Below are 20,909 nucleotides of genomic sequence, written 5' to 3' on the forward strand. Positions count from 1 at the left end.
GTTAAAAACATAAATACCAGACAATAAAAGATTTGTCCCCCTTACATTCATCTTCCATTATTACTTCTCCACAAAGTCAAAATAACATGGTAGGAAAAGGCCTTTTCTGCCAGCTAGCAAGGGTGATCAGAATGCTTCATGAAGGGGAAATGCTATTCTACAGCTTTTCCAGGCGGGGTTTCATTCTCAGTTCTTCCCATGGAACAAGCTAAAAGTTTAGAAATTTGAGACCTTTAATGCAACATATGAATGACAAAATATAGAATTATCTGCCTTAGTGTTTATTCCTAAACTATACATTAAGGCTCAGAGAAAGAAAATTTGTTAATACAAAAACAAAGAAAGGAGTTCTAACATGTTAAATGGTCTGTAGGTCAATCTCACTGCAAGGCAGTAGAACATGGAGAAAATATTTGGTCTAACCAGCAGAAATCAGTTTGTGTTGCAGATTTCTGTAGGAGGTTTTTCTTCATTCTTACATGCAGAATCCTGCCAAGTGTTCTTAGCACAGCTGTATGCATCCACTTGATACAAAATTGAGAACAACAGGTTCACAGAGCTCTTATCTGTCTTTAACATACAGAAATTCATAAAAGACATTTCTGGTGAACCAAAATGAAAACAAAAGGGCAGCTACAATTCCCACTACCCTCAGAAATATGGCACCCAACTCTGTAGAGATGGGGAAGACTGGAACAGTTACAAATCCCAGTACAAACTAAGTCTTCATTTCTATTTATAAAACGTTTACTAATGTTAATACAAAAGAAAAAACAAAGTTATTTCTCAATCCTCAGGTGAAAACTCGCAGAGAGACAAACCAGAAACCCAGCCCAATGAGCAGGAATTTCTCTGCTGATTCAGCAACTCATAATTCCTGGAGACCCCATCTCCAAGAAGAAAGATTCCTGGCCTTCCATTCCAGAAAAGCTGCCATGGTTTTCAAAACACAAAGTTTACTGGAGGTAAATAACTTCCAACAAGATGTGTCTTCAAAGTAGAAAAATGCAGCTGCTAAACGTGCTTGAAAAAAACCCAGACTTGGCTGTATCAACATTTCCTCAAGAATCCACTGTGTGCAGTGACTACGCCCCTGTCCCTGGACGCAAACAAGAGACAAAACAGGCTGCAGCTTAACTCTACCCCTCAAAAGAACGGTGCATGAGATAAACCTGGAGAAAGGTTACACCTTTATTAACAGTAAAAATGGATACATTTCATTTTTAGAAATTTGATCATGTCGCAAGCAGTACCTGTGCGCGCGCGTGTGCGTGTGTGTAACAGATGTTTAGAATTTATCTTTGCCGGGCTGTGAAATAATTTGTAACCACATCTTTCCTTGTGGTTGTGCATAATATAGTTCTTAAACGATGCCAGCCTACGTCCTCCTCGCTGCTAATCAAAGGGCTCGTAAGTGGCACAGTCCCCTCCTTCCAGCTGATATGGCTCTTTGTTTTTGTCGTAAGGGAGACTTCCCATAACCAAAGTGGGGTCATCTGTTCATCATGAGAAACTGTGTATTACTGATTCTCTTCCTTGGCTGCTCCTGGCTGTTGGCAGCAATATCTCTATAGTTCTGGCTCCCACCTGTCTCAGGCTGTTGGGAGCTTCTCCTTCGAATTGTGCGGACAGTTTTTTGCTCTAGGCTAGACATTACTGCTGTCCTGATTTCTTCTCCTTCTGGAAGCTAAAGCTTGTTCTCCTGCTCAGTTTTCTTTGTTTCTGAGCAAAATAATCTGCTCTGGCTGTACTTGCTCGGGATTCTAGAATATAGTTAACCTGGAAAACCCACAACAAAATTTAGTTTCAGTCACATTCAGGTGGAATGGCCTGAGAACACACAAACCTTCACATCACTGAACAACAATTCACTTAAACCCATCCCCAGAGTGAAGCCAATGAAAAGAACAAGGTAGGAACGGCACAGAACAAGAAAGTACTCTTCTAATTTTGGGCTTGCTGACCCTCCGGTCTTGTCACCTTACAGGAATGGCTGTGTAATGTTACTGCTTGTAGTCTTCCACCATCCCTGGACTACAGGAGATACAATAAAAGTGCACAGGCTCACAGAACTTGATCCCTGTTGTTCTGCCACTTGCTAGCCAAATGGCCAGATGCCTGCAATAAGCCAGGAAGACTCACAGCGCTGGTCTAATACATTACTAGGCTTCAATAAAAGGTTTTATCAGCTTTAATACAAAACAGTCTCTCTTTATGACGTTTGCATACTCAGCTAATCTCACACTTTCCATGTATTTTGGCACATATTACTTGATGAAAGCATTTTTAAATGATATTTAACAAGCCTACTATTCACTAAATTTATTATCTCCAGTGCTTTCTGATAATCACATAGATAATTTTAATGGAAGGTTAATGCAAGAATCAAAAGATAAAAATGCCCTTTGGTCTGCCATTAGCTGGTTAATACGCTGTGGCTTAAAACTTGCACAATTTTATGCACTGTAGAGTGTTTCACTTTCATTGCATATTACAGCTTAAGGCATAAAAATATAGCGAGTTTTCATGGTCAATAAAGCCTCAGTCTTTGTCACTTGATCATGTAAAGAATCTAATTTGAAACGTCTGATTTCTCTGCATCTTCTAATGCTTGCAGAATGAGAAAGAAATAAAGGCTTAACTTGAAAACTTATTTATGAAACAGAAAAATGCTCTATATAAATAAGTTACAACATAGGTACAGAAAGGTAATATATTATTGTGTTCAATAAGAGCTGTATCCTGAATTTTCATTTTACCCATATCAAGTCTGTCCTTTTAGTCTTCCAATAATATATTAATACTCCTGGATATATCAAGACTTCTGGAGTGGAATCGTTTAATTTAAGACAAGTAGTGATAAAAGTTCCAATGTAAAAGTTCAAAATTTTAGTGCAAAAATAGTTAAACCCATATTTTCGGGTAATGCTTTATCACGTCAGTTATTTTAGCACTTCCATAACCTTTACACAGAAAATACTATTAAGCATAGGGAATAGCATATAAAAGTTATCACTTAAGATTTTAAATTGCTACAAAAATAATAGACTGCAGAAAATTAAGTTTAATCTTCCAACAGTATTATGATGGTTTGTTTCGGAAAGTAAATCAACCTGAGCATATAACAACAAGTCATTATAAAAGCAAACCGTTATGATAAAATATTATTAAAACATAAAATAGTAGGGTGGAAAAATTTGTTCTCTTTGTATTGAGACATGCATTTGGGAAAACATTTGTTAAATGAGCAACGAGAGAAGTTTGTCCTGCCAGAATTACAATTCTCTGCTTGATCCCCTGTTGAAGTCATAAACCTGGAATCAATCTGTGACCATGAAAATTATTTTGATGTCAAATCCAGGTTTATAATTCTACTAGAGTCCTCATGAAATCTTTGAATAATATTAACACTGGCTATTAAGAAAAGCCTGAAGTGCAGTGGAAGTTTTGTTTAAATATTCCCCATCTCTACTTAGAGGAAGTTCCTTTTGTTAACTACACTGAGAAACTGCAGGAAGCTATTTGAAAGTAACTATTAAATAACTTCACTGTTTCCAGTAATGCTAGAGTTCCCCCCTTTCCTCATCTGATGTACGTATACACCAGGCAGTTCAGAGAGCGCCATCATCAAGCACTCTTCCAGCTTTGTATTAAACTAAGCCACTACTGCTGTGAAGTTGATTCCTATTGCTCAGTTATTTAATTGCAGGTATAACTCGAAGTTTTTCTCTGTTGGACAAACTGCTCGCTGTGTGGGCTCAGGCACCTCACCTATAAAATGGAGATAATAATAAACTATTTAGCAACCTCGCCGCAGGGCAGGGAAGCTAAACTCCATGTTCATAAAATGCTTGTAGATTCTTGTATCAGAGAGGTAGCCGTGTTAGTCTGTATCCACAAAAACAACGAGGAGTTTGGTGGCACCTTAAAGACTAACAGATTTATTTGGGCATAAGCATTCGTGGGTAAAAACCCCACTTCTTTAGTCCTAATCAACTCTGTTTATGTGCTTGAAGTGAGAGCTTACTGACAAATCCTGTAATCATAGAATCATAGAATATCAGGGTTGGAAGGGACCTCAGGAGGATATCTAGTCCAACCCCCTGCTCAAAAGCAGGACCCATCCCCAATTAAATCTTCATGCATGGACTAGGCTCCCATTCACCCATCCACTCAGAGGGCACTTTTCCTCAGAACACAAACGGTGGCCCTAGCAACAGTCATAGGGACTGAGCTGCAGTCCTGCTGCATCTGGTTTGTGCTGTTCTGGGTGCAGAGCCACCAGAAAGCCGGTGGAGGCAGTGCCCTGTGAATTCTCTCTGCACAGGGGGATCCTCCCATGACCTAAAGCCACTGTACTAGTTCCTACTCTACCCCTATTCCCACAGCTCCCAGCATTCAGAGAGGAAAAGGAGTCTGACCAGGATATCTCCATGCCCCAGGACCCTCAGCACCCATAACTGTCTCTTGGCCAGCCAGGCAGGCTTTAGAGCTTATATTCCCCCACACTGGCTGGCCCCAGTGTGGGGGAATATAAGGTCACTTAAAACCATCTTTGCCTCCCCCCACCGGACTTGCATTGAGCAGACCTTGGCCAGACAGGAATATCTGCCCCAAAAGAAGGGACTATTGCAAGGGCCTGGTAGTATTTTTTTAAAAATTAGTCATTGGGCACAAGGCCACATCCCGCATGGCTTGGATTTAAAACTGGCTAACATGGGAAACAAAGTTCTCGTGGGGAATTACTGAAGACTGGTTATACTGCTACCAGCACTAATATATTTTCGAATGATTCTGAGGAGGATATGGGAAGTAAATAGTTAAAGTTTAGCAGTCATACTGTATGTCCTGGTTAGTAAAATCCATAGATGACAGAGAAACTCCAGAAGGATTTAAAACACAGGGTACATGCATCTGGACTGGCCGGTTTCTTAAGGGTTAATTTGTATCTTAAATATTTAAATATACACCACAAATCTAAAGGTAAACTACCTAACAAAGTAAAAATTTGGTAGGTTCCAATTCCACAGAGAATTGACATCTTCCAGACTATGAGCTACATCAGTGCTTATAGCAAAATATATTGTATACACTCCTAGCCTGCTGTCGGGTTGTCTGAAAAATGGATTCAATATACAAAGTCCAGAAAATTCAGTGGTAACCAAATAAAAGCCCCTCAGCATGGCTTATGCTTTGCATTATCCACATGCACTGCGAACCTTCTGAATATTTTCAGTTTTCATGTCTAACGAACGATAAAACACCTAGAATTCTGGATTATATTAAATTTTAATACCCACCTTCAGGACAATTTCATTGATGGTAGCAGCATCTGATTCAAAGTAGAGGTGTTTGTAGTCATGATTGCTTAGATATGTAAGTTTAAATATTGCATGACCTGGAAAGATAAAAAATACAGTGTTCACAATACTTCGCTAAAGTTTTAGCAAAGCTCGTGTGCTCGACAGAAGAAAACCACAGATGGTGATCTTAGCATACCATCCGCACAGCAGAAGGAAGTAATGAAATGCTGACAGGCTTCTCATGTCATTTCAATTTAAGGCAAGTGGTGGCTTACAGGAGCAGCTGAACTCTTTTCAATAAAGTTCATTTTCCCACTGTAGGAAATGCAAAAATCTATCAAATGGATAGTTAGGTCCCATTCAGCCCTAGACTATATTTCAGTTAAATTACCACATTAGAACTACTTTATGAAACTACCCACTGTATAATCATCACATGTAGAAGATAAGTGTTATATTTAAGATAAAAGGCCAATTAACCCCAGAATTATCACTGTAAAAATAAAAAAAAGTACTGTAATTTTAAAGAAAAAAATTCTGTAGCAATGATATTGCAAAACAGATCTTCCCAGTTAGAAACACTAGCTCTTTATTCTAGGATAGTTGAAATCAAAATTTAGTCATACTTCTTACTAATGTACCATCTGACTGACAGGCCTAACCCCTGCTCAGCCAAAGAAAAGAGTTTTATAGATTAAATTGGCAACATTTTGGTGGCAGGTAGGCAAATCTCTGTGGCTGGCCTAGTGGAATGGCATGGAAGCTGGTGACCTTTAAATTAATGTGAACAGGGCAGATGTCCTAATGGCAGAACTCACAGGAGGGCAAAATGTCCTTTACCGTATGAACATGAATGGTTTCAAAATTAAAACTCAATGCATTTTGTATGTAAGCTTTTTCATCAGTTTTCATTTAATTTATTCAGTTCAAAGGTCAAAGTTACTAATCCATAAAGTAACAGCCACATTACTGTAAATTCACCTCTTTCCCGGAGGAAGCCTTATTTGCAATCTTATTTACGTTATCTAATTCTTCAGATCTTCAAAAATCAACTGATATATGCTAGGAAACCCTGGCCAACAAATTTGAGACCTCAGTATTTTATCATGGCATGTTAATTAAGCACCATTATGACGCACTAATCAGGAATATAAATTCTCTATTGAAAAATTGGCTAATAATTAAAAAAACTTTAAATCATTTGACAAATGAAGCTTTGGTGGTATTAGACACGCTGGAAGTCTCAGCTACAGGCTAATTGGTATGTTAATTCATTCATGGCTGGCTACTGCTAAGGACTGAATTCAGCATCTTTTAACATTCTCCGAGTGCAGCTACACACACACTATTCATGGAGACAGGATAGAACTTTGTAAATTATCAATGTTGATGGCTTTTTATGGTACAAGGTGATGTTACACACTGGAATTTGAAAATATGGCAGAAGCTACAGGCCAAGAATCCAAAGGGCTCTATTCACTGCTGGTAATGGGCTAGTCTTCTTCACAGTTCCTGAGAATGCACATACCAAAACTGGTCCTCCCTGGAACTGTCACTTCACGAGCCCACCTGGAATGTTTCATTCTAGGTTTGCTTCTCTCCTATCCCAATAGGATATTCTCCCTGGTAATGGGCTGTGATCATGTAGACAGGCTATTCTGGGGTGTTCAAAGCACCTTTGAACAGTTCTCAAATACAAACACAAATGATTGCTCAACCCCATTTTGTAGTGGGAGAGGAAGCTCGGTCAGTGGATAGGGTGATGGACTGGCAATCAGAGGACATGGGCTCTATTGCCAGATCTGCCACTGACCTGCTGTGTGACCAGGGGACTGTCTTGTACTCTAGTGGGGCTCCTATCTTGGTTGGGATCTCCAGGCACCAAATATTACTAATAACAATAAGTAGTTGCAATGTATCAAAACTTGTATTAATTCTTCCCCTGCTCACTTGGCCCATCACACAGTCCCAGGGTACAGACTGCTTAAAAGCTAAATCCTCCACGGTCCCATAGTCACAGATGGGTCTGAACACAGGGCAAGTGGGGCAGTTCTGCTGTGCAGAGAGCAGGGGACGGCCGCAGGAGGCCCTCCTGGGGGAAATTCAGGAGGCTGAGGATGGAGCAATGGTGTCGCCAGTGGATCAAGAGTATGGAACTCCCTGCAGAGCAGCCTGCATTCGGAACGATGGGACGGGAGTGGGGGTGAGCTTTACCCTGTCTCCAGCTCAAATGACCTGAACTCCTTCCACCCATGTAAGGGCTTTTCCTCCTGTTTTCCTCTCAAAACACATGTGAATATGCACAATGGGTTCAGATGCAAGTTGCAAACACAACATCTCTTCTTGCTCACGCACCCATCTCTTCAGTGAGAAGGAGCAGCATTAAATTGCTACTTCAACTCTGTATTGCAGAGGCACAAACTACATATTATATAAAGAATTAAAAAAATCACTAGGAATGTGTTTTTCTCAATCCCTGCAGTCCTACGGTATATTAACAAGAGTAGATGATAAGCAACAACACTATACAGCAGAATATTAATAAAAAAATTAGTGAGACAATAGGCTTGCTTGAAATATGGAAAACAGGCCAGCGTCACAGGGAAACCTTCCCCAGCACCCTCACCTCTTGTTTAAACCCGTGATTTATTCCTTTTTTTCAGCTGCAATATTTATACAGCTGACAGAAGCGGAACACAGAACTTTATTTCAAGCACTTACTTTTGGATTTTAAAGAGTCAGCCTTTTCAACGACAATTACAGAGCAATACATGTCAATAACACTTTTATTGTGCTGTGTAACAGGAGGCAGAGTTCAATCCATCACCACAGAGACGTCTGGCTGCCCCCAAGACCTCCTGGAGGAGCACAAGGAGGAGAGATCTAGCTTTTATGACCACCACCACCTTGTTTCTACTAGCAGCACTAAGTAATATTTTAAAAAGAGGCATGTTAGCTAAGATGGAAACAAGTAATTGGTTACCCTGAGAACAAAGAGTTTATGTTGTGGTGTGAAGGTCTCTTGAAAACACCATAAAACGAACTGAGCTTCTCCTGAAATAGAGAAAATTAATAAGAAAGCCCAGCACAAAATATGATGGGCTGCACAGAACACAAACCAGAACTACAAAGTGCAGATAGCAACCTAACCATACGACAGCTTGTTCCATGAGGCCTGTTCCCCGAGAGCAGCCGGCTGGAGCATTTGCAGGTGCAGCACATTTCGTTCATGCTCCATCAGTTAGGGCTGCAGCCCGATTTCCTGCTTCAGAAAGCGTTCGCCAATTGAGACATCGGTAATTTCAGAAAGAAGTGAAACAAAATGGACCCATGCCCCTAAAAGAAACCCCAGAAATTTGGGACTATATATGGTTAATAAAATGGCAACTCTAGTTATCTCCAAATTTTAGTATAAACACCCAATGGCTAGTTTGTGGAAAGTATTTGTATAATCAGCAATATAGGTAATGCCATGGGTTTATATTCTCTGATAGGTGATTTAGAGAACAATAGCCCCCCAAAACATTCCTTTAGAAAGTCACATTACAGTATGATGCTTATGTGCTTCCATGTCCACATTATACTGTTCACTATGTGAAATATTAGTTCATTGAAACAATCAACTGGCACTTTGTTTTGTTACTATTCTGGCCAGATGGAATTTATGAATTGTGAGGGATGGATTGATTTCCATTTCCAAGAGTACTTAAATATGTACTAAACCCCTCCTAATGTCACGCTGAGTAATTCAGAGATCAATACAAATTTCAGTATTTTTACATTTCTATATAAAGAACATCTGAAGACAGATGAGCTCTACGTACCCTGTAGAATTCAGATAGCATGGGCCTCCTATGAACAGCTTGGTTACAGTCAATTCTTTTAAATAAGCCTTGGCTGCCCTTCAATGAAATGAATATGTTCTACTCCAGCCCCTTGTCTCTAGCATTTCCCGTCCCTTCCCTTCTCCTGAGATCCCAGAGAAATGAATGAAATGTTAAACCCTAAAGAGCCATAGCGTTCACGTCTGGACATCCAAACCCCTCAGAACGGAGAGATGTTCAGAGCTTGGTTTGGCCCAACAGGAGTCAGCTGTGTTACCACCACATTTTCACTGTACCCCCTCACGTTTGATGAGGAAAATATACTAGACTCATATAAATGGCTATTTACATATGTTCTCTTTAAAGAACATTCTATTATGATCCTGTTCACATTCTAGAGCTGAGACATGCTGTCAAATTTCACTTCCTGGAATGACTGTGCAGTGCCATGAAATTCTGAAGAATTTCAGTTTTTACAGTAGTTGGGAAATTTTTCCTAGAATTTCTTGAAAATACAATTTGTGCTTGGAAAAACACATAAAAGCTTTGTAAAATACATCTTGCTTCCATTCACATAAGAGAAATAAGCTTTTCACTTTGACAGAAAAAGACATTAAGCCCTTTTCTGAGGAACAATTTTTCACCAGTTCTACTCTGAGCAGAAATGTTTTTTTCCCCAGAGCTCAGATGTTACCAACAACTGCCAATTTTACTCTTTTTAAAATTATGCACTATCTGAGCCGCATAAATTCTCCACCAGTTAGGTGAAAAATAACATAATATTCATGAATTTGAGGAAACAGAAACAAACCTAAGAAATTATGATAAATTTTCATTATACCTTGATGAGTGCTTGATGATGCATCCGATGAAGTGAGCTGTAGCTCACGAAAGCTTATGCTCAAATAAATTTGTTAGTCTCTAAGGTGCCACAAGTCGTCCTTTTCTTTTTGCGAATACAGACTAACATGGCTGCTACTCTGAAATTTGTCATTACAGGGACAGAAGGCAGGAATCAACAATTAAAAGTTATTAGTGAAATGAAATAGTCAAAGAAAAAATATTTATGACCTAATTTGACATTATCAAAGTTTTTCATTATTTCAAAAGTTACTAATATAACTGGACCAAACCCTGCATTCTCTTTTTCTCAAAACAAACTTAGAAGGGACCATAAAGTGTTAAATATAAACAAGTAAACATGCCTGGAATTAAAGCAGAGAGAGACAGTATTTAAAACACTTCAAATGTAATAATGATATGACCTATCTTCCCCAGCAATCTTCATATTTAAGCTAATATCTTTGGAGCACAAACTGTGTTTCTGTTATATCCATGTATAATGCCTAGCACAACGGTGCCTTCATCCCTGACAGGGCCTCTACATGCCAATACTATAGTATTATAATAATAATCTGGACAGCTCTTCAGTTTATTTAACTGGATGTAGTCACCCACCCTGGAAAGGTGCATCTGTTAGAAGGAGAGTCATATTTCAGAAGCAATGACTACAACAGCGTGAAATCTTGGCCCCACTGGAGTCAATGGCAAAACTTCCACCGTTCACTGCAGTGGGCCAGTAGGTCACCCAACATGCCTGCTGTAAAGTACACCTCTTGACAAGGAGTTACATAAGTGAGGACAATGGAGTATAATATGATGCCCACTAATACAAAGTTTAAACAGGCAGCTGTACTTTTTCTGGTTTATTCAGTTCTTTTGGGGACTTGCGTATTCTGAGAACACTTTCTCCATAACTCAGGCCCTTTACATTCCATTACAGTCTGTTTAAGGAAACATTATTATAGTGGAAGCCACCTTTCCAGGATCAGTGAAAGCAGAGTTTCAATTAAACATATGCTGCATGTGACCATTTTAAAGTCACATTGTGTTAGCTATTTACACATGGGGAATTTTTTCAGTTTTTATCCTTTCAGAAATTACATCAAAGGCAGAAATCTAATAAAGGTTTTTGCATGAACTATGAAAAGTGAGGTGGAACCCAGGATTGCCCAAAACCTCTTCCCCAGCAACCTTGTTTTGGAAAGAGATGATAAATAAATCAAAATGCACTAAGCAGTGCTTCCACATGGCAATCGCCTCCTTCATTGCGTCTGCACCTCATCAATCACGCTATTGTCTGCTTGAAAGGCGAGCCTTGTAAATGTCATATCCACTCAAGCCCAAGGAGAAGCGAATCAAAATGCAGCAAGGAGTTTTAATTGGATAGTGTAATTAAACTAAAAAACCCCAGCAGACTAGCTTTGACAGGATAGATGAAGACCCCTTTTAATAGGGCTACGAAACATATTTGTTAAAAGGATGAGGCAATGCACGTCCTGATTGGGCTCCAGAGTACTTTTATGAGAAGGCTATTCAATAACGGATGTATTTAATGAGTTAAAGCTAAGCTCTGTTTTGTACTCAGGCAGGACTTTATCTTACCGTACACTAATAAATCACAGGGATGAATTTATTAATAAAGAGTTATCCTTAAATTAACAATCCACAGTTACAATATTATAACTACGGAACTATAACCAGAAATAGATCACACATCACAAACTGCTCACTGCAAACTGAGTCTCCATTCTTTGCTATAGTAAATAGCTGTCCATGACAGTCATTAATTCGTAGGCATGGACAAAAATCCTATTATTTGCCTTGCAACCAACCTGGTGGATGGATCTGGTGGATCAAGCTTTACACAATTAATGCCAACCCTACATGGGGTGACCTTCTGGCATTTCCAGTGGTACAATAAAAGCAGCATCAGCCTCTGACCTATAGTATGCCACATATGGAGCGCAGTTGGTCAGTACGTTAGGATAGCTCTGATTTTTATCCAGGTCCCCATCTAGCCTCCAATGATTTGAGCCCACAGTGTCCTGCAGATACAACTACAAAATCACATGTGCACTTATTCACACCTGCACTTGCACCCATTTAGATCTCTACCTAGCTATTTTATGGGTGCAAACAATTTTGTCCAGGTTGAATTACAATTGTTATTTCTTACAGTTATAGTCTTCTCAAGACTTATTTTTTGCAAACTTCCCGTCAGCTGAGCCTATTACCTTGCTCATTACATTGCTGAGCTATTACCTTGCACCATGTATTGTGGGTGCTGTGTTATCTCTGAAAGGACCATAGCTCTGGTAACCGGCAAATAAGCAATATTGTATTCACAGTAACATCATTCACAAAACAGCTCCAGTAATTACTCTCGCTCCACTGAAGGGATCCAGGGCCCAACGTGCTAGATATTAGATAAACTTGCTGACAAGGTGCTGGGTGCAGATCTGAGCACAGGATGTTCATGGCAAGAATGCATTGGCTAAAAGAAATCATTCAAACATTCCATTCCATTTAAACAAAAGTGAGAAACTGTTTAGAACTCTATGTGCTGTTACACTTGTTTAAACAAAACATTCTATATGCTTTGTATTAAGGTTTTTAGTTGGTCTTCTAATACAGTTCTTTCATAATCCAACAATAAAATCATTAATTTAATATTATGCAATGTGTATAATCTGGAGGAACATGATACCTAATTAAAACATCAAATACATTTAGCTTTAAATGAAAACTATATAAAAGCATTTCAGCCATCAATTTGGCTATCACTTACAGCCAGTATGAATTCTGCTGGAAAAGCTATTTTCGTGCAGATGTGGAATTCAATGGGAAAGACTGACTCGTGTAGCAACATCAATCAAAATGTCGGCTCTGTTGGCAGCTATCCACAGTAAGGCAGGTTCAAAGGTCACAGGATAAAGAAAAAGCCAAGCTCTGGTTCAGCTCTAATATCTTCTCGCTAGAAGTCTTGCAAAGGTACCTACCCCCTTCTGTATCAGGCTGCTTTCATTAATCTTCTTGCCATCTTCTTTAACTAGTCATGCAGAACCGCTCGATAGCAAGACATAGAATGGGGAGGCCGTATGTCTATTACCGGGTTAACATTCTGTTAAGCCCCAGTGCAACAATGGAATAGGAATTTAAAGAAAATCTTAAACTGCAGGGCGCAAAGCAGGCAATTAAATTACAACTTGAAATTACCGATATATTTGTGACCTACAGAACAGAATGCTTGTGTTTAACCTACCTGAGTATTAAGGCTACTTGATCTAACAACAGCGATCCTTTTAGTTTAATAAACAATAGGATGATAAAGAATAATTATTCAGTAGTTTGAATTTAATTAGCAAATAAAACAGATTTCTGCAGATCTTGGCAAGTACTTAGGAATGGAAAAAAGATTCATTCAATTTGGAGACCACAATTTTACCGGACTAATTTATCCTCAATTCTACCAAAAGGCCTTTCTTGGAACTACTAATCCCCTCAAAGCTTCGGTGCTTGATCAATGTTTTCTTTCTGTAGATGTTGTGGTAACCTGGTAACCCTAAACCTTACCAGGGACAGCAACTGCATGCATCGATCACAACCCACACATTGTCTGTAGTGCACTTTTTAAAAATAGGCAAGGGTCTGTGGCACTGAAGTTTTACCTGTGTTCAAATGATGTAAGACAATAACATAATCAGATTTCCTTTAAATTACACTATTGCAAGGAGATATAATTGAATTAAACCTATTATGTTGCTTCCTTAAGACTTTATATTATGTACACTTAATTGAGATACAGAGCTCTTTTCAGCTATAAAAATGACAGCTACTTTATTAAGGTTTAAATCTTATTTCTTAATGATAAGATGCTTCCTTTCAAGATTCAAAACCTGCAGAATCTTTTGTGATAATCAGACTGAACTTGATTTAAACAAGCACTTTATACAGTGTTTGCAGATTCTAATGGTACTGGGTTTAACTAGTAAGGCCATTGCCTCCTCTCCCTGTTTGAATTCAAGAGGCCTGACTTAATTCAGAAATAAGACACTAACCCTGGCCTAGTACAAGGGCACACAAAAATTCTCAGACATACCCAGCACTAACAGCAAACTAGATATTGAAGCTATTTCAAAACAATTATGCAAAACAAAAATGCAAAACAATGCATTTGCACATTGACTTTAGTTAGATGCAGCCCAAAGTTTTGTGAACTTGTGATAAAGTTTCAACTCCTTACCCCAACTCTCAAAATTCATCTGTAAATATTCAAAAACCTGATCTCTAAAGTTGCAAAGTTCCATGTCCTTTACCACTCACAGGGGTATGGCTATAAATCTTCACTGCATGAACTAACCTTACAGTTTTCAGAGTAGCAGCCGTGTTAGTCTGTATCCGCAAAAAGAACAGGAGAACTTGTGGCACCTTAGAGACTAACAAATTTATTAGAGCATAAGCTATTGTGGGCTACAGCTCACTTCATCAGATGCATAGAATGGAAACATAGTAAGAAGATATATATATACATACAGAGAAGGTGGAAGTTGCCATACAAACTGTAAGAGGCTAATTAATTAAGATGAGCTATTATCAGCAGGAGAAAAAAAACTTTTGTAGTGATAATCAAGATGGCCCATTTAGACAGTTGACAAGAAGGTGTGAGGATACTTAACATGAGGAAATAGTGAGACATTTGACAGGTTTCAGAGTAGCAGCCATGTTAGTCTGTATTCGCAAAAAGAAAAGGAGGACTTGTGGCACCTTAGAGACTAACAAATTTATTTGAGCATAAGCTTTCGTGAGCTACAGCTCACTGCATCCGATGAAGTGAGCTGTAGCTCACGAAAGCTTATGCTCAAATAAATTTGCTAGTCTCTAAGGTGCCACAAGTCCTCCTTTATTTGAGAGAGAGACACATTTGAGTTGAAAGGAAAGGAAGCTTTTCTCCCCCCCCCCCACCTTTATACCCCATTGCTATTTAGACATCTTTTCAAAGAATTACTTCTGCAAACTCTAGGGTCTCCATACTCTGCAAGACACAGTAACAGTAGCCATGTTAGTTATCTCATAGAATCATAGAATATCAGAGTTGGAAGGGACCCCAGAAGGTCATCTAGTCCAACCCCCTGCTCGAAGCAGGACCAATTCCCAGTTAAATCATCCCAGCCAGGGCTTTGTCAAGCCTGACCTTAAAAACCTCTAAGGAAGGAGATTCTACCACCTCCCTAGGTAACGCATTCCAGTGTTTCACCACCCTCTTAGTGAAAAAGTTTTTCCTAATATCCAATCTAAACCTCCCCCACTGCAACTTGAGACCATTACTCCTCGTTCTGTCATCTGCTACCATTGAGAACAGTCTAGAGCCATCCTCTTTGGAACCCCCTTTCAGGTAGTTGAAAGCAGCTATCAAATCCCCCTCATTCTTCTCTTCTGCAGGCTAAACAATCCCAGCTCCCTCAGCCTCTCCTCATAACTCATGTGTTCCAGTCCCCTAATCATTTTTGTTGCCCTTCGCTGGACTCTCTCCAATTTATCCACATCCTTCTTGAAGTGTGGGGCCCAAAACTGGACACAGTACTCCAGATGAGGCCTCACCAATGTCGAATAGAGGGGAACGATCACGTCCCTCGATCTGCTCGCTATGCCCCTACTTATACATCCCAAAATGCCATTGGCCTTCTTGGCAACAAGGGCACACTGCTGACTCATATCCAGCTTCTCGTTCACTGTCACCCCTAGGTCCTTTTCCGCAGAACTGCTGCCTAGCCATTCGGTCCCTAGTCTGTAGCTGTGCATTGGGTTCTTCCGTCCTAAGTGCAGGACCCTGCACTTATCCTTATTGAACCTCATCAGATTTCTTTTGGCCCAATCCTCCAATTTGTCTAGGTCCTTCTGTATCCTATCCCTCCCCTCCAGCGTATCTACCACTCCTCCCAGTTTAGTATCATCCGCAAATTTGCTGAGAGTGCAATCCACACCATCCTCCAGATTATTTATGAAGATATTGAACAAAACCAGCCCCAGGACCGACCCTTGGGGCACTCCACTTGATACCGGCTGCCAACTAGACATGGAGCCATTGATCACTACCCGTTGAGCCCGACAATCTAGCCAGCTTTCTATCCACCTTATAGTGCATTCATCCAGCCCATACTTCCTTAACTTGCTGACAAGAATACTATGGGAGACCGTGTCAAAAGCTTTGCTAAAGTCAAGAAACAATACATCCACTGCTTTCCCTTCATCCACAGAACCAGTAATCTCATCATAAAAGGCGATTAGATTAGTCAGGCATGACCTTCCCTTGGTGAATCCATGCTGGCTGTTCCTGATCACTTTCCTCTCATGCAAGTGCTTCAGGATTGATTCTTTGAGGACCTGCTCCATGATTTTTCCAGGGACTGAGGTGAGGCTGACTGGCCTGTAGTTCCCAGGATCCTCCTTCTTCCCTTTTTTAAAGATTGGCACTACATTAGCCTTTTTCCAGTCATCCGGGACTTCCCCGGTTCACCACGAGTTTTCAAAGATAATGGCCAATGGCTCTGCAATCACAGCCGCCAATTCCTTCAGCACTCTCGGATGCAACTTGTCCGGCCCCATGGACTTGTGCACGTCCAGCTTTTCTAAATAGTCCCTAACCACCTCTGCACACATCTGCACACTTTTGGGAAATTTTTGCATACATCTTCAGTCACACTGATCACAATGACCAAACTACTCTGACAGTAGCACTCCACATTAACAAGAAAAACTGGCCATAGTTGGAAGTTTTTGAGAAACCTCTCTTTCTGTTCAGAGATATGACAGGTAAGTCTAGCAGTGCAGTGAACAACTTCATTATAATCCAACTGCTAATGTCTACAGAGAGCAGTCAGTTTAATAAAACATCCAATATGTTTTCACACAATATAACTGTAAGGCACTGTACAACCACTGCAATATGTTGCAGTGTGCTTCTGAAAGACTAGATGGAGCACGCTTGTGTTACAAGAGATAAAAACATGGAAACAAAATATATTGCAGAACTCAAAAACCTTATCTTTTCTCAGCCTCTCTTTCATTGTAATAATTCATTCTAGGAAGCCCCAAGAATAATTTTTGATGTAAACTCAGCTGCAAACATATATCACTCTGCTGATAAAAATCACAGACAAAACTTAGGAAATATAGTGAGTTTCATTCCTTTACTCTGCTAAAATAACTTTTGGTCTTTCAAAATTCAGTAGATACTGATCTGCCACGAAGAGTGCCCCAGAATGTATCATCCTGGGCTGTCACACCACAACTGTCTTGTATTGCTCTAAAATAATGCATTCTGGGACATCTTGACTGGACTGGTAGAGGTGCAGATTTCAGGAAGAAGAAAGAATTATTTTCACCCTTTAAAAGTAGATAAAATCTATTTTAATATGGAAACTGTAGGGATTATCATGTGAAAGAGAGAATCAAAATCTCCAATATTGCAAAGGTGTCTTTGCTATCTCCCATCCGCAGCCTTTCCTACCAATGCCCGCCACTCCAAGCCATCTTCTTGTTGGCTCCTTACTTCTCTGGAGGGAGTTGCAGTTTGTTGTAGTTGGGCACAAGCGTCCCTTCCAGCAGCAGCATGTGCTACCTCTGCAGCGCTGACAGTCCAATAGACTCTCCCCATTATTTCACTTGTAGACCAAGTGGAGATCTTTTGGATACTAAATGAGTTCAGGGGCATAATGACACCTGCTAGGCTAGTGTGGTACCCAGGCCATGACTTCTCTGACCAAAACCTAGACTTTCAGGACTGGATTTTTAGACACAGCCTGTGTTTGGGAATGTGCACAATTTTGAAACCTCAGTTTTTTGCCACTGAAATTGTGGGTGCAGACCTAAAAGTGTATTTATGAAGCTGGGTTGACACCTGGCTGCAAGTCAAGCCCTCAAGGATTTTGGCAAGAATTGCACATTTTGTCACACCTGTTGCTGACCGGCCAATCTTGCTGCTAAAGCTCTGCTCTGGAGTACTCTGAAGATAAGGCTAGGGATTTTCAGACTGCCTGGCCACTAAGGAAGCTGTACCTCAGGATCACACTCACACTGAGTACAGTGAAAACTTGCTGGAGGGATGGGGGAGAAAGAGATTGGCTTGACCAGAGATACAGAAACAGGGGAGACGAATGAAGCGGCGATTCCAAGGATAATAGCATAATCTTTATGAAATCTGTGCACCCAAACTCTCATCCCTCCAAAGTAATGTGACAAACTCATTACCCTAGTAAGTGCACGTTACATTTTCTCTCTCACTGCTACGCTAAGGGTCTTTTACTACCATCAAACAAAGCACATATGTCATAACATCTATAATACATACAACAACTTTTGTCGTTTTGCATCATGATTTGGGGTCACTATGAACAACTATCTATATTTCGCTTGTGCACAAACAGCTTGTTGTCCTGTTAGTTCTTTAAATCATCGATAGTATAAATACCACCATGCAGCATTCAACCAAAGCAATCAACCAAAACATTCAGGCCTTAAACTCGTAACCTGTGTTTTGCTCAACCCAGACCTCACTTTGCTGTCTGGTGAAACACCTGGTTTCCTACTGCATGCTTTCTGATTACCAAAGAAACCACTTACTGCCCTAGTTCTTAAATATGGCCACTGTTTTGCTGAAACTGAATTCTCTGAGTCAGGTCATGATCTCAACTGTACTGACCCCAGGACTGCAGCTATTTTGGGATGTGCTGTGTACATTTGAGATGAAAATCTACCTCCAAGAACATGTGTTCTTTAAATTCATTCAAGCTGCTACCCACAGGGCTGCTACAATAAAAGTTCAAGTTCAAGTGCAATAACGTTGGGAAATGTATCACAGCCAAGGGGTTAAACCTTGGATCACAGGAAATAGCAATTTCCTGATGGAACACTATTGGTGGATACTGATGCCAAGACAAGAAATACTTAAATGGGGTCAGACCTTCAGTCTACAGTAAGTAGCACTGAAATGCCCTCGTTAAAATGATATCTGTACATAACACCCTCTACTATAATACAACCAAGTCCGATATAAAGAAATTTCATATAATGAATAAAACACACCTATGGAAAGAAAAGGACATGGTGGCAATATATTCTCTTGGCACCTAGCACATACAGCGAGAGAGAGGGAGAGAGCAGAGAACATAAATAAAAAGCACTACTCACTTGGGCTTTTTTCTTCCGCAAGGTCACAGGCGCAGAGGAGTTCAGAATCGATCGAAATGGGTTTCTGCTTAATCCAAAACTTAGTGCTGGCCTTCTGATTAGTAACAGGGTCTATCTCTACCTTGTCTCCAGAGATACCTGAGAATCAGAGGGAATAAAAAGCCACAACAGTGGATTGTGTAAGTGATTTCATATCAACCATTTCACACACGTTATAAATCGTATCAAAGTATATTGTCCTTTTGGGCTTTTCAAAAGAGCAGGAGTGTTTGAAGCCAAAAGCAAAGTAATTATCAAACTGTATACATAACCTGTATGTTGCCCTCCTAGCTTGCTAAAAAGAAGCACTATAGCAAAAAAAGTAGTGTCAGGAAACACATTTCACAAATATGAAAGCACAGCTGTCCTGAGAGCGGCTGCTAAAGGGATTACAAGATTCATAGAAACAGAGACCTCCTGTGTCAGTGTTTTTTTTAATCACCACTATTATATATATTTACTATCTCAAAAGACAACATCTATTGGTAGTATTGCATCAATACCTTGTTTGCTATCCAAACAGATTCTTCCAAAGGAGGGTGTCCAGTCCTGGAGATTGTGTACATTTTTACACTTCTCCTAGCAATTTAGAGCCAACCCTAATAAGGCAGCTTGGAAAGCAAGTAATGGATTCTGTAGCTCCTGGCACAGAATGTGCCTGTTTTTGGGCATAGGCTTCCCCAGATGACTGCTTACTACACTACTATGTGTCTAGGTGAACCTAGATACACACATGGAACAGAGAATCCTATAATAGACAAATCCTGAGAGTGACTGCAGAAAATGTTAACTATATTATCACTTCAAATTTTATTTCTGAACTTGTGAAAGACAGCCCTTTCCTTTGATCCGAGACACCAAAGGAGTAAGGAGAGTTAACACTGCGCTGGAATCTACCCTGGAATACACACTGTAATTTATGGCAGTCTTTATCACAGTATTACAAAGCAACAGCCTTGTCACGCTGCACTGAAGAGTACAGGAGCTCATTGGTTAGTTTACAATTACAAGTCTCTGTTGACATGACTGAACAAGCATCTCAGTATGCCTTTGCTAGGGAGGCCTGTGTGGAGCCTTAAAAGTAATTACATTTTTAGGTCATGAGTTATAGGTCAAGGTCACAATGAAATAGGGAAAATGGAGCAAGCGTATAAAAAGTATTTAAAATTATAACATGTTGCTGCTGCTTCTCTGGGAAACTAGCAGAGATAAACATTTCCCTTCTAAGGCCTTTGGGTCACTTACTTTGGAAATGCTATCCCAGGTTTGGCTAGAGTGTAAGGAAAACTTATTTAAACCGGAGATAAAAGAAAAAGATGATACTAGGTTAAAACTATCTAAAACCTCTACCTCTCCCTTCTCAAAAATGAAACCCCAATTGATACTTACAAATCTGTTTCAATTATAAAACCAAAATGCACAGATAGCAAAAGGCAGATGCACAGAGCATGCATGTTGCTACGGTCCTTTGCACACAATGTAAAATAACCTTCATTTTAACCCTGGTCATTACAATATGGTTTACAGAATGCCAAACAATTCTTACTTTTTGATTCAGCAAATGCATCAATTTGTCCTTACACATCCCTCACATCACAGATACCATATTTCAATTAGACAGTGCCAAGAATTTAATTGATGCTAGAAGTGTTAGACCTAGATAATTTGAGCAGACTGAAACTACATCAGGAGATCTACTTTTTTAGAAGATTTC

The 20,909-nt window shown here is 39.8% G+C and overlaps 1 protein-coding gene across 9 annotated transcripts in view; it reads right to left on the reverse strand.

Moving 5' to 3' along the window:
* Positions 1-1,173: 1,173 nt before the first annotated feature.
* Positions 1,174-20,909, reverse strand: part of MAPKAP1 (MAPK associated protein 1) — a 161,482-nt gene continuing 141,746 nt past the window's right edge. For all 9 annotated transcript variants that reach the window (XM_073314624.1, XM_073314617.1, XM_073314618.1 and 6 more), the window contains 3 exons: positions 19,157-19,294; positions 5,301-5,398; positions 1,174-1,779 (listed from right to left, as the gene is read on the reverse strand). In XM_073314624.1, the coding sequence (XP_073170725.1) occupies positions 1,654-1,779; positions 5,301-5,398; positions 19,157-19,294 (362 nt within the window). In that variant the 3' untranslated portion in view covers positions 1,174-1,653. The remainder of the gene's footprint in view (positions 1,780-5,300; positions 5,399-19,156; positions 19,295-20,909) is intronic.

The sequence above is a fragment of the Lepidochelys kempii genome, chromosome 16 (assembly GCF_965140265.1).
Source record: "Lepidochelys kempii isolate rLepKem1 chromosome 16, rLepKem1.hap2, whole genome shotgun sequence".
In the NCBI taxonomy this organism is placed as follows: domain Eukaryota; kingdom Metazoa; phylum Chordata; order Testudines; family Cheloniidae; genus Lepidochelys; species Lepidochelys kempii.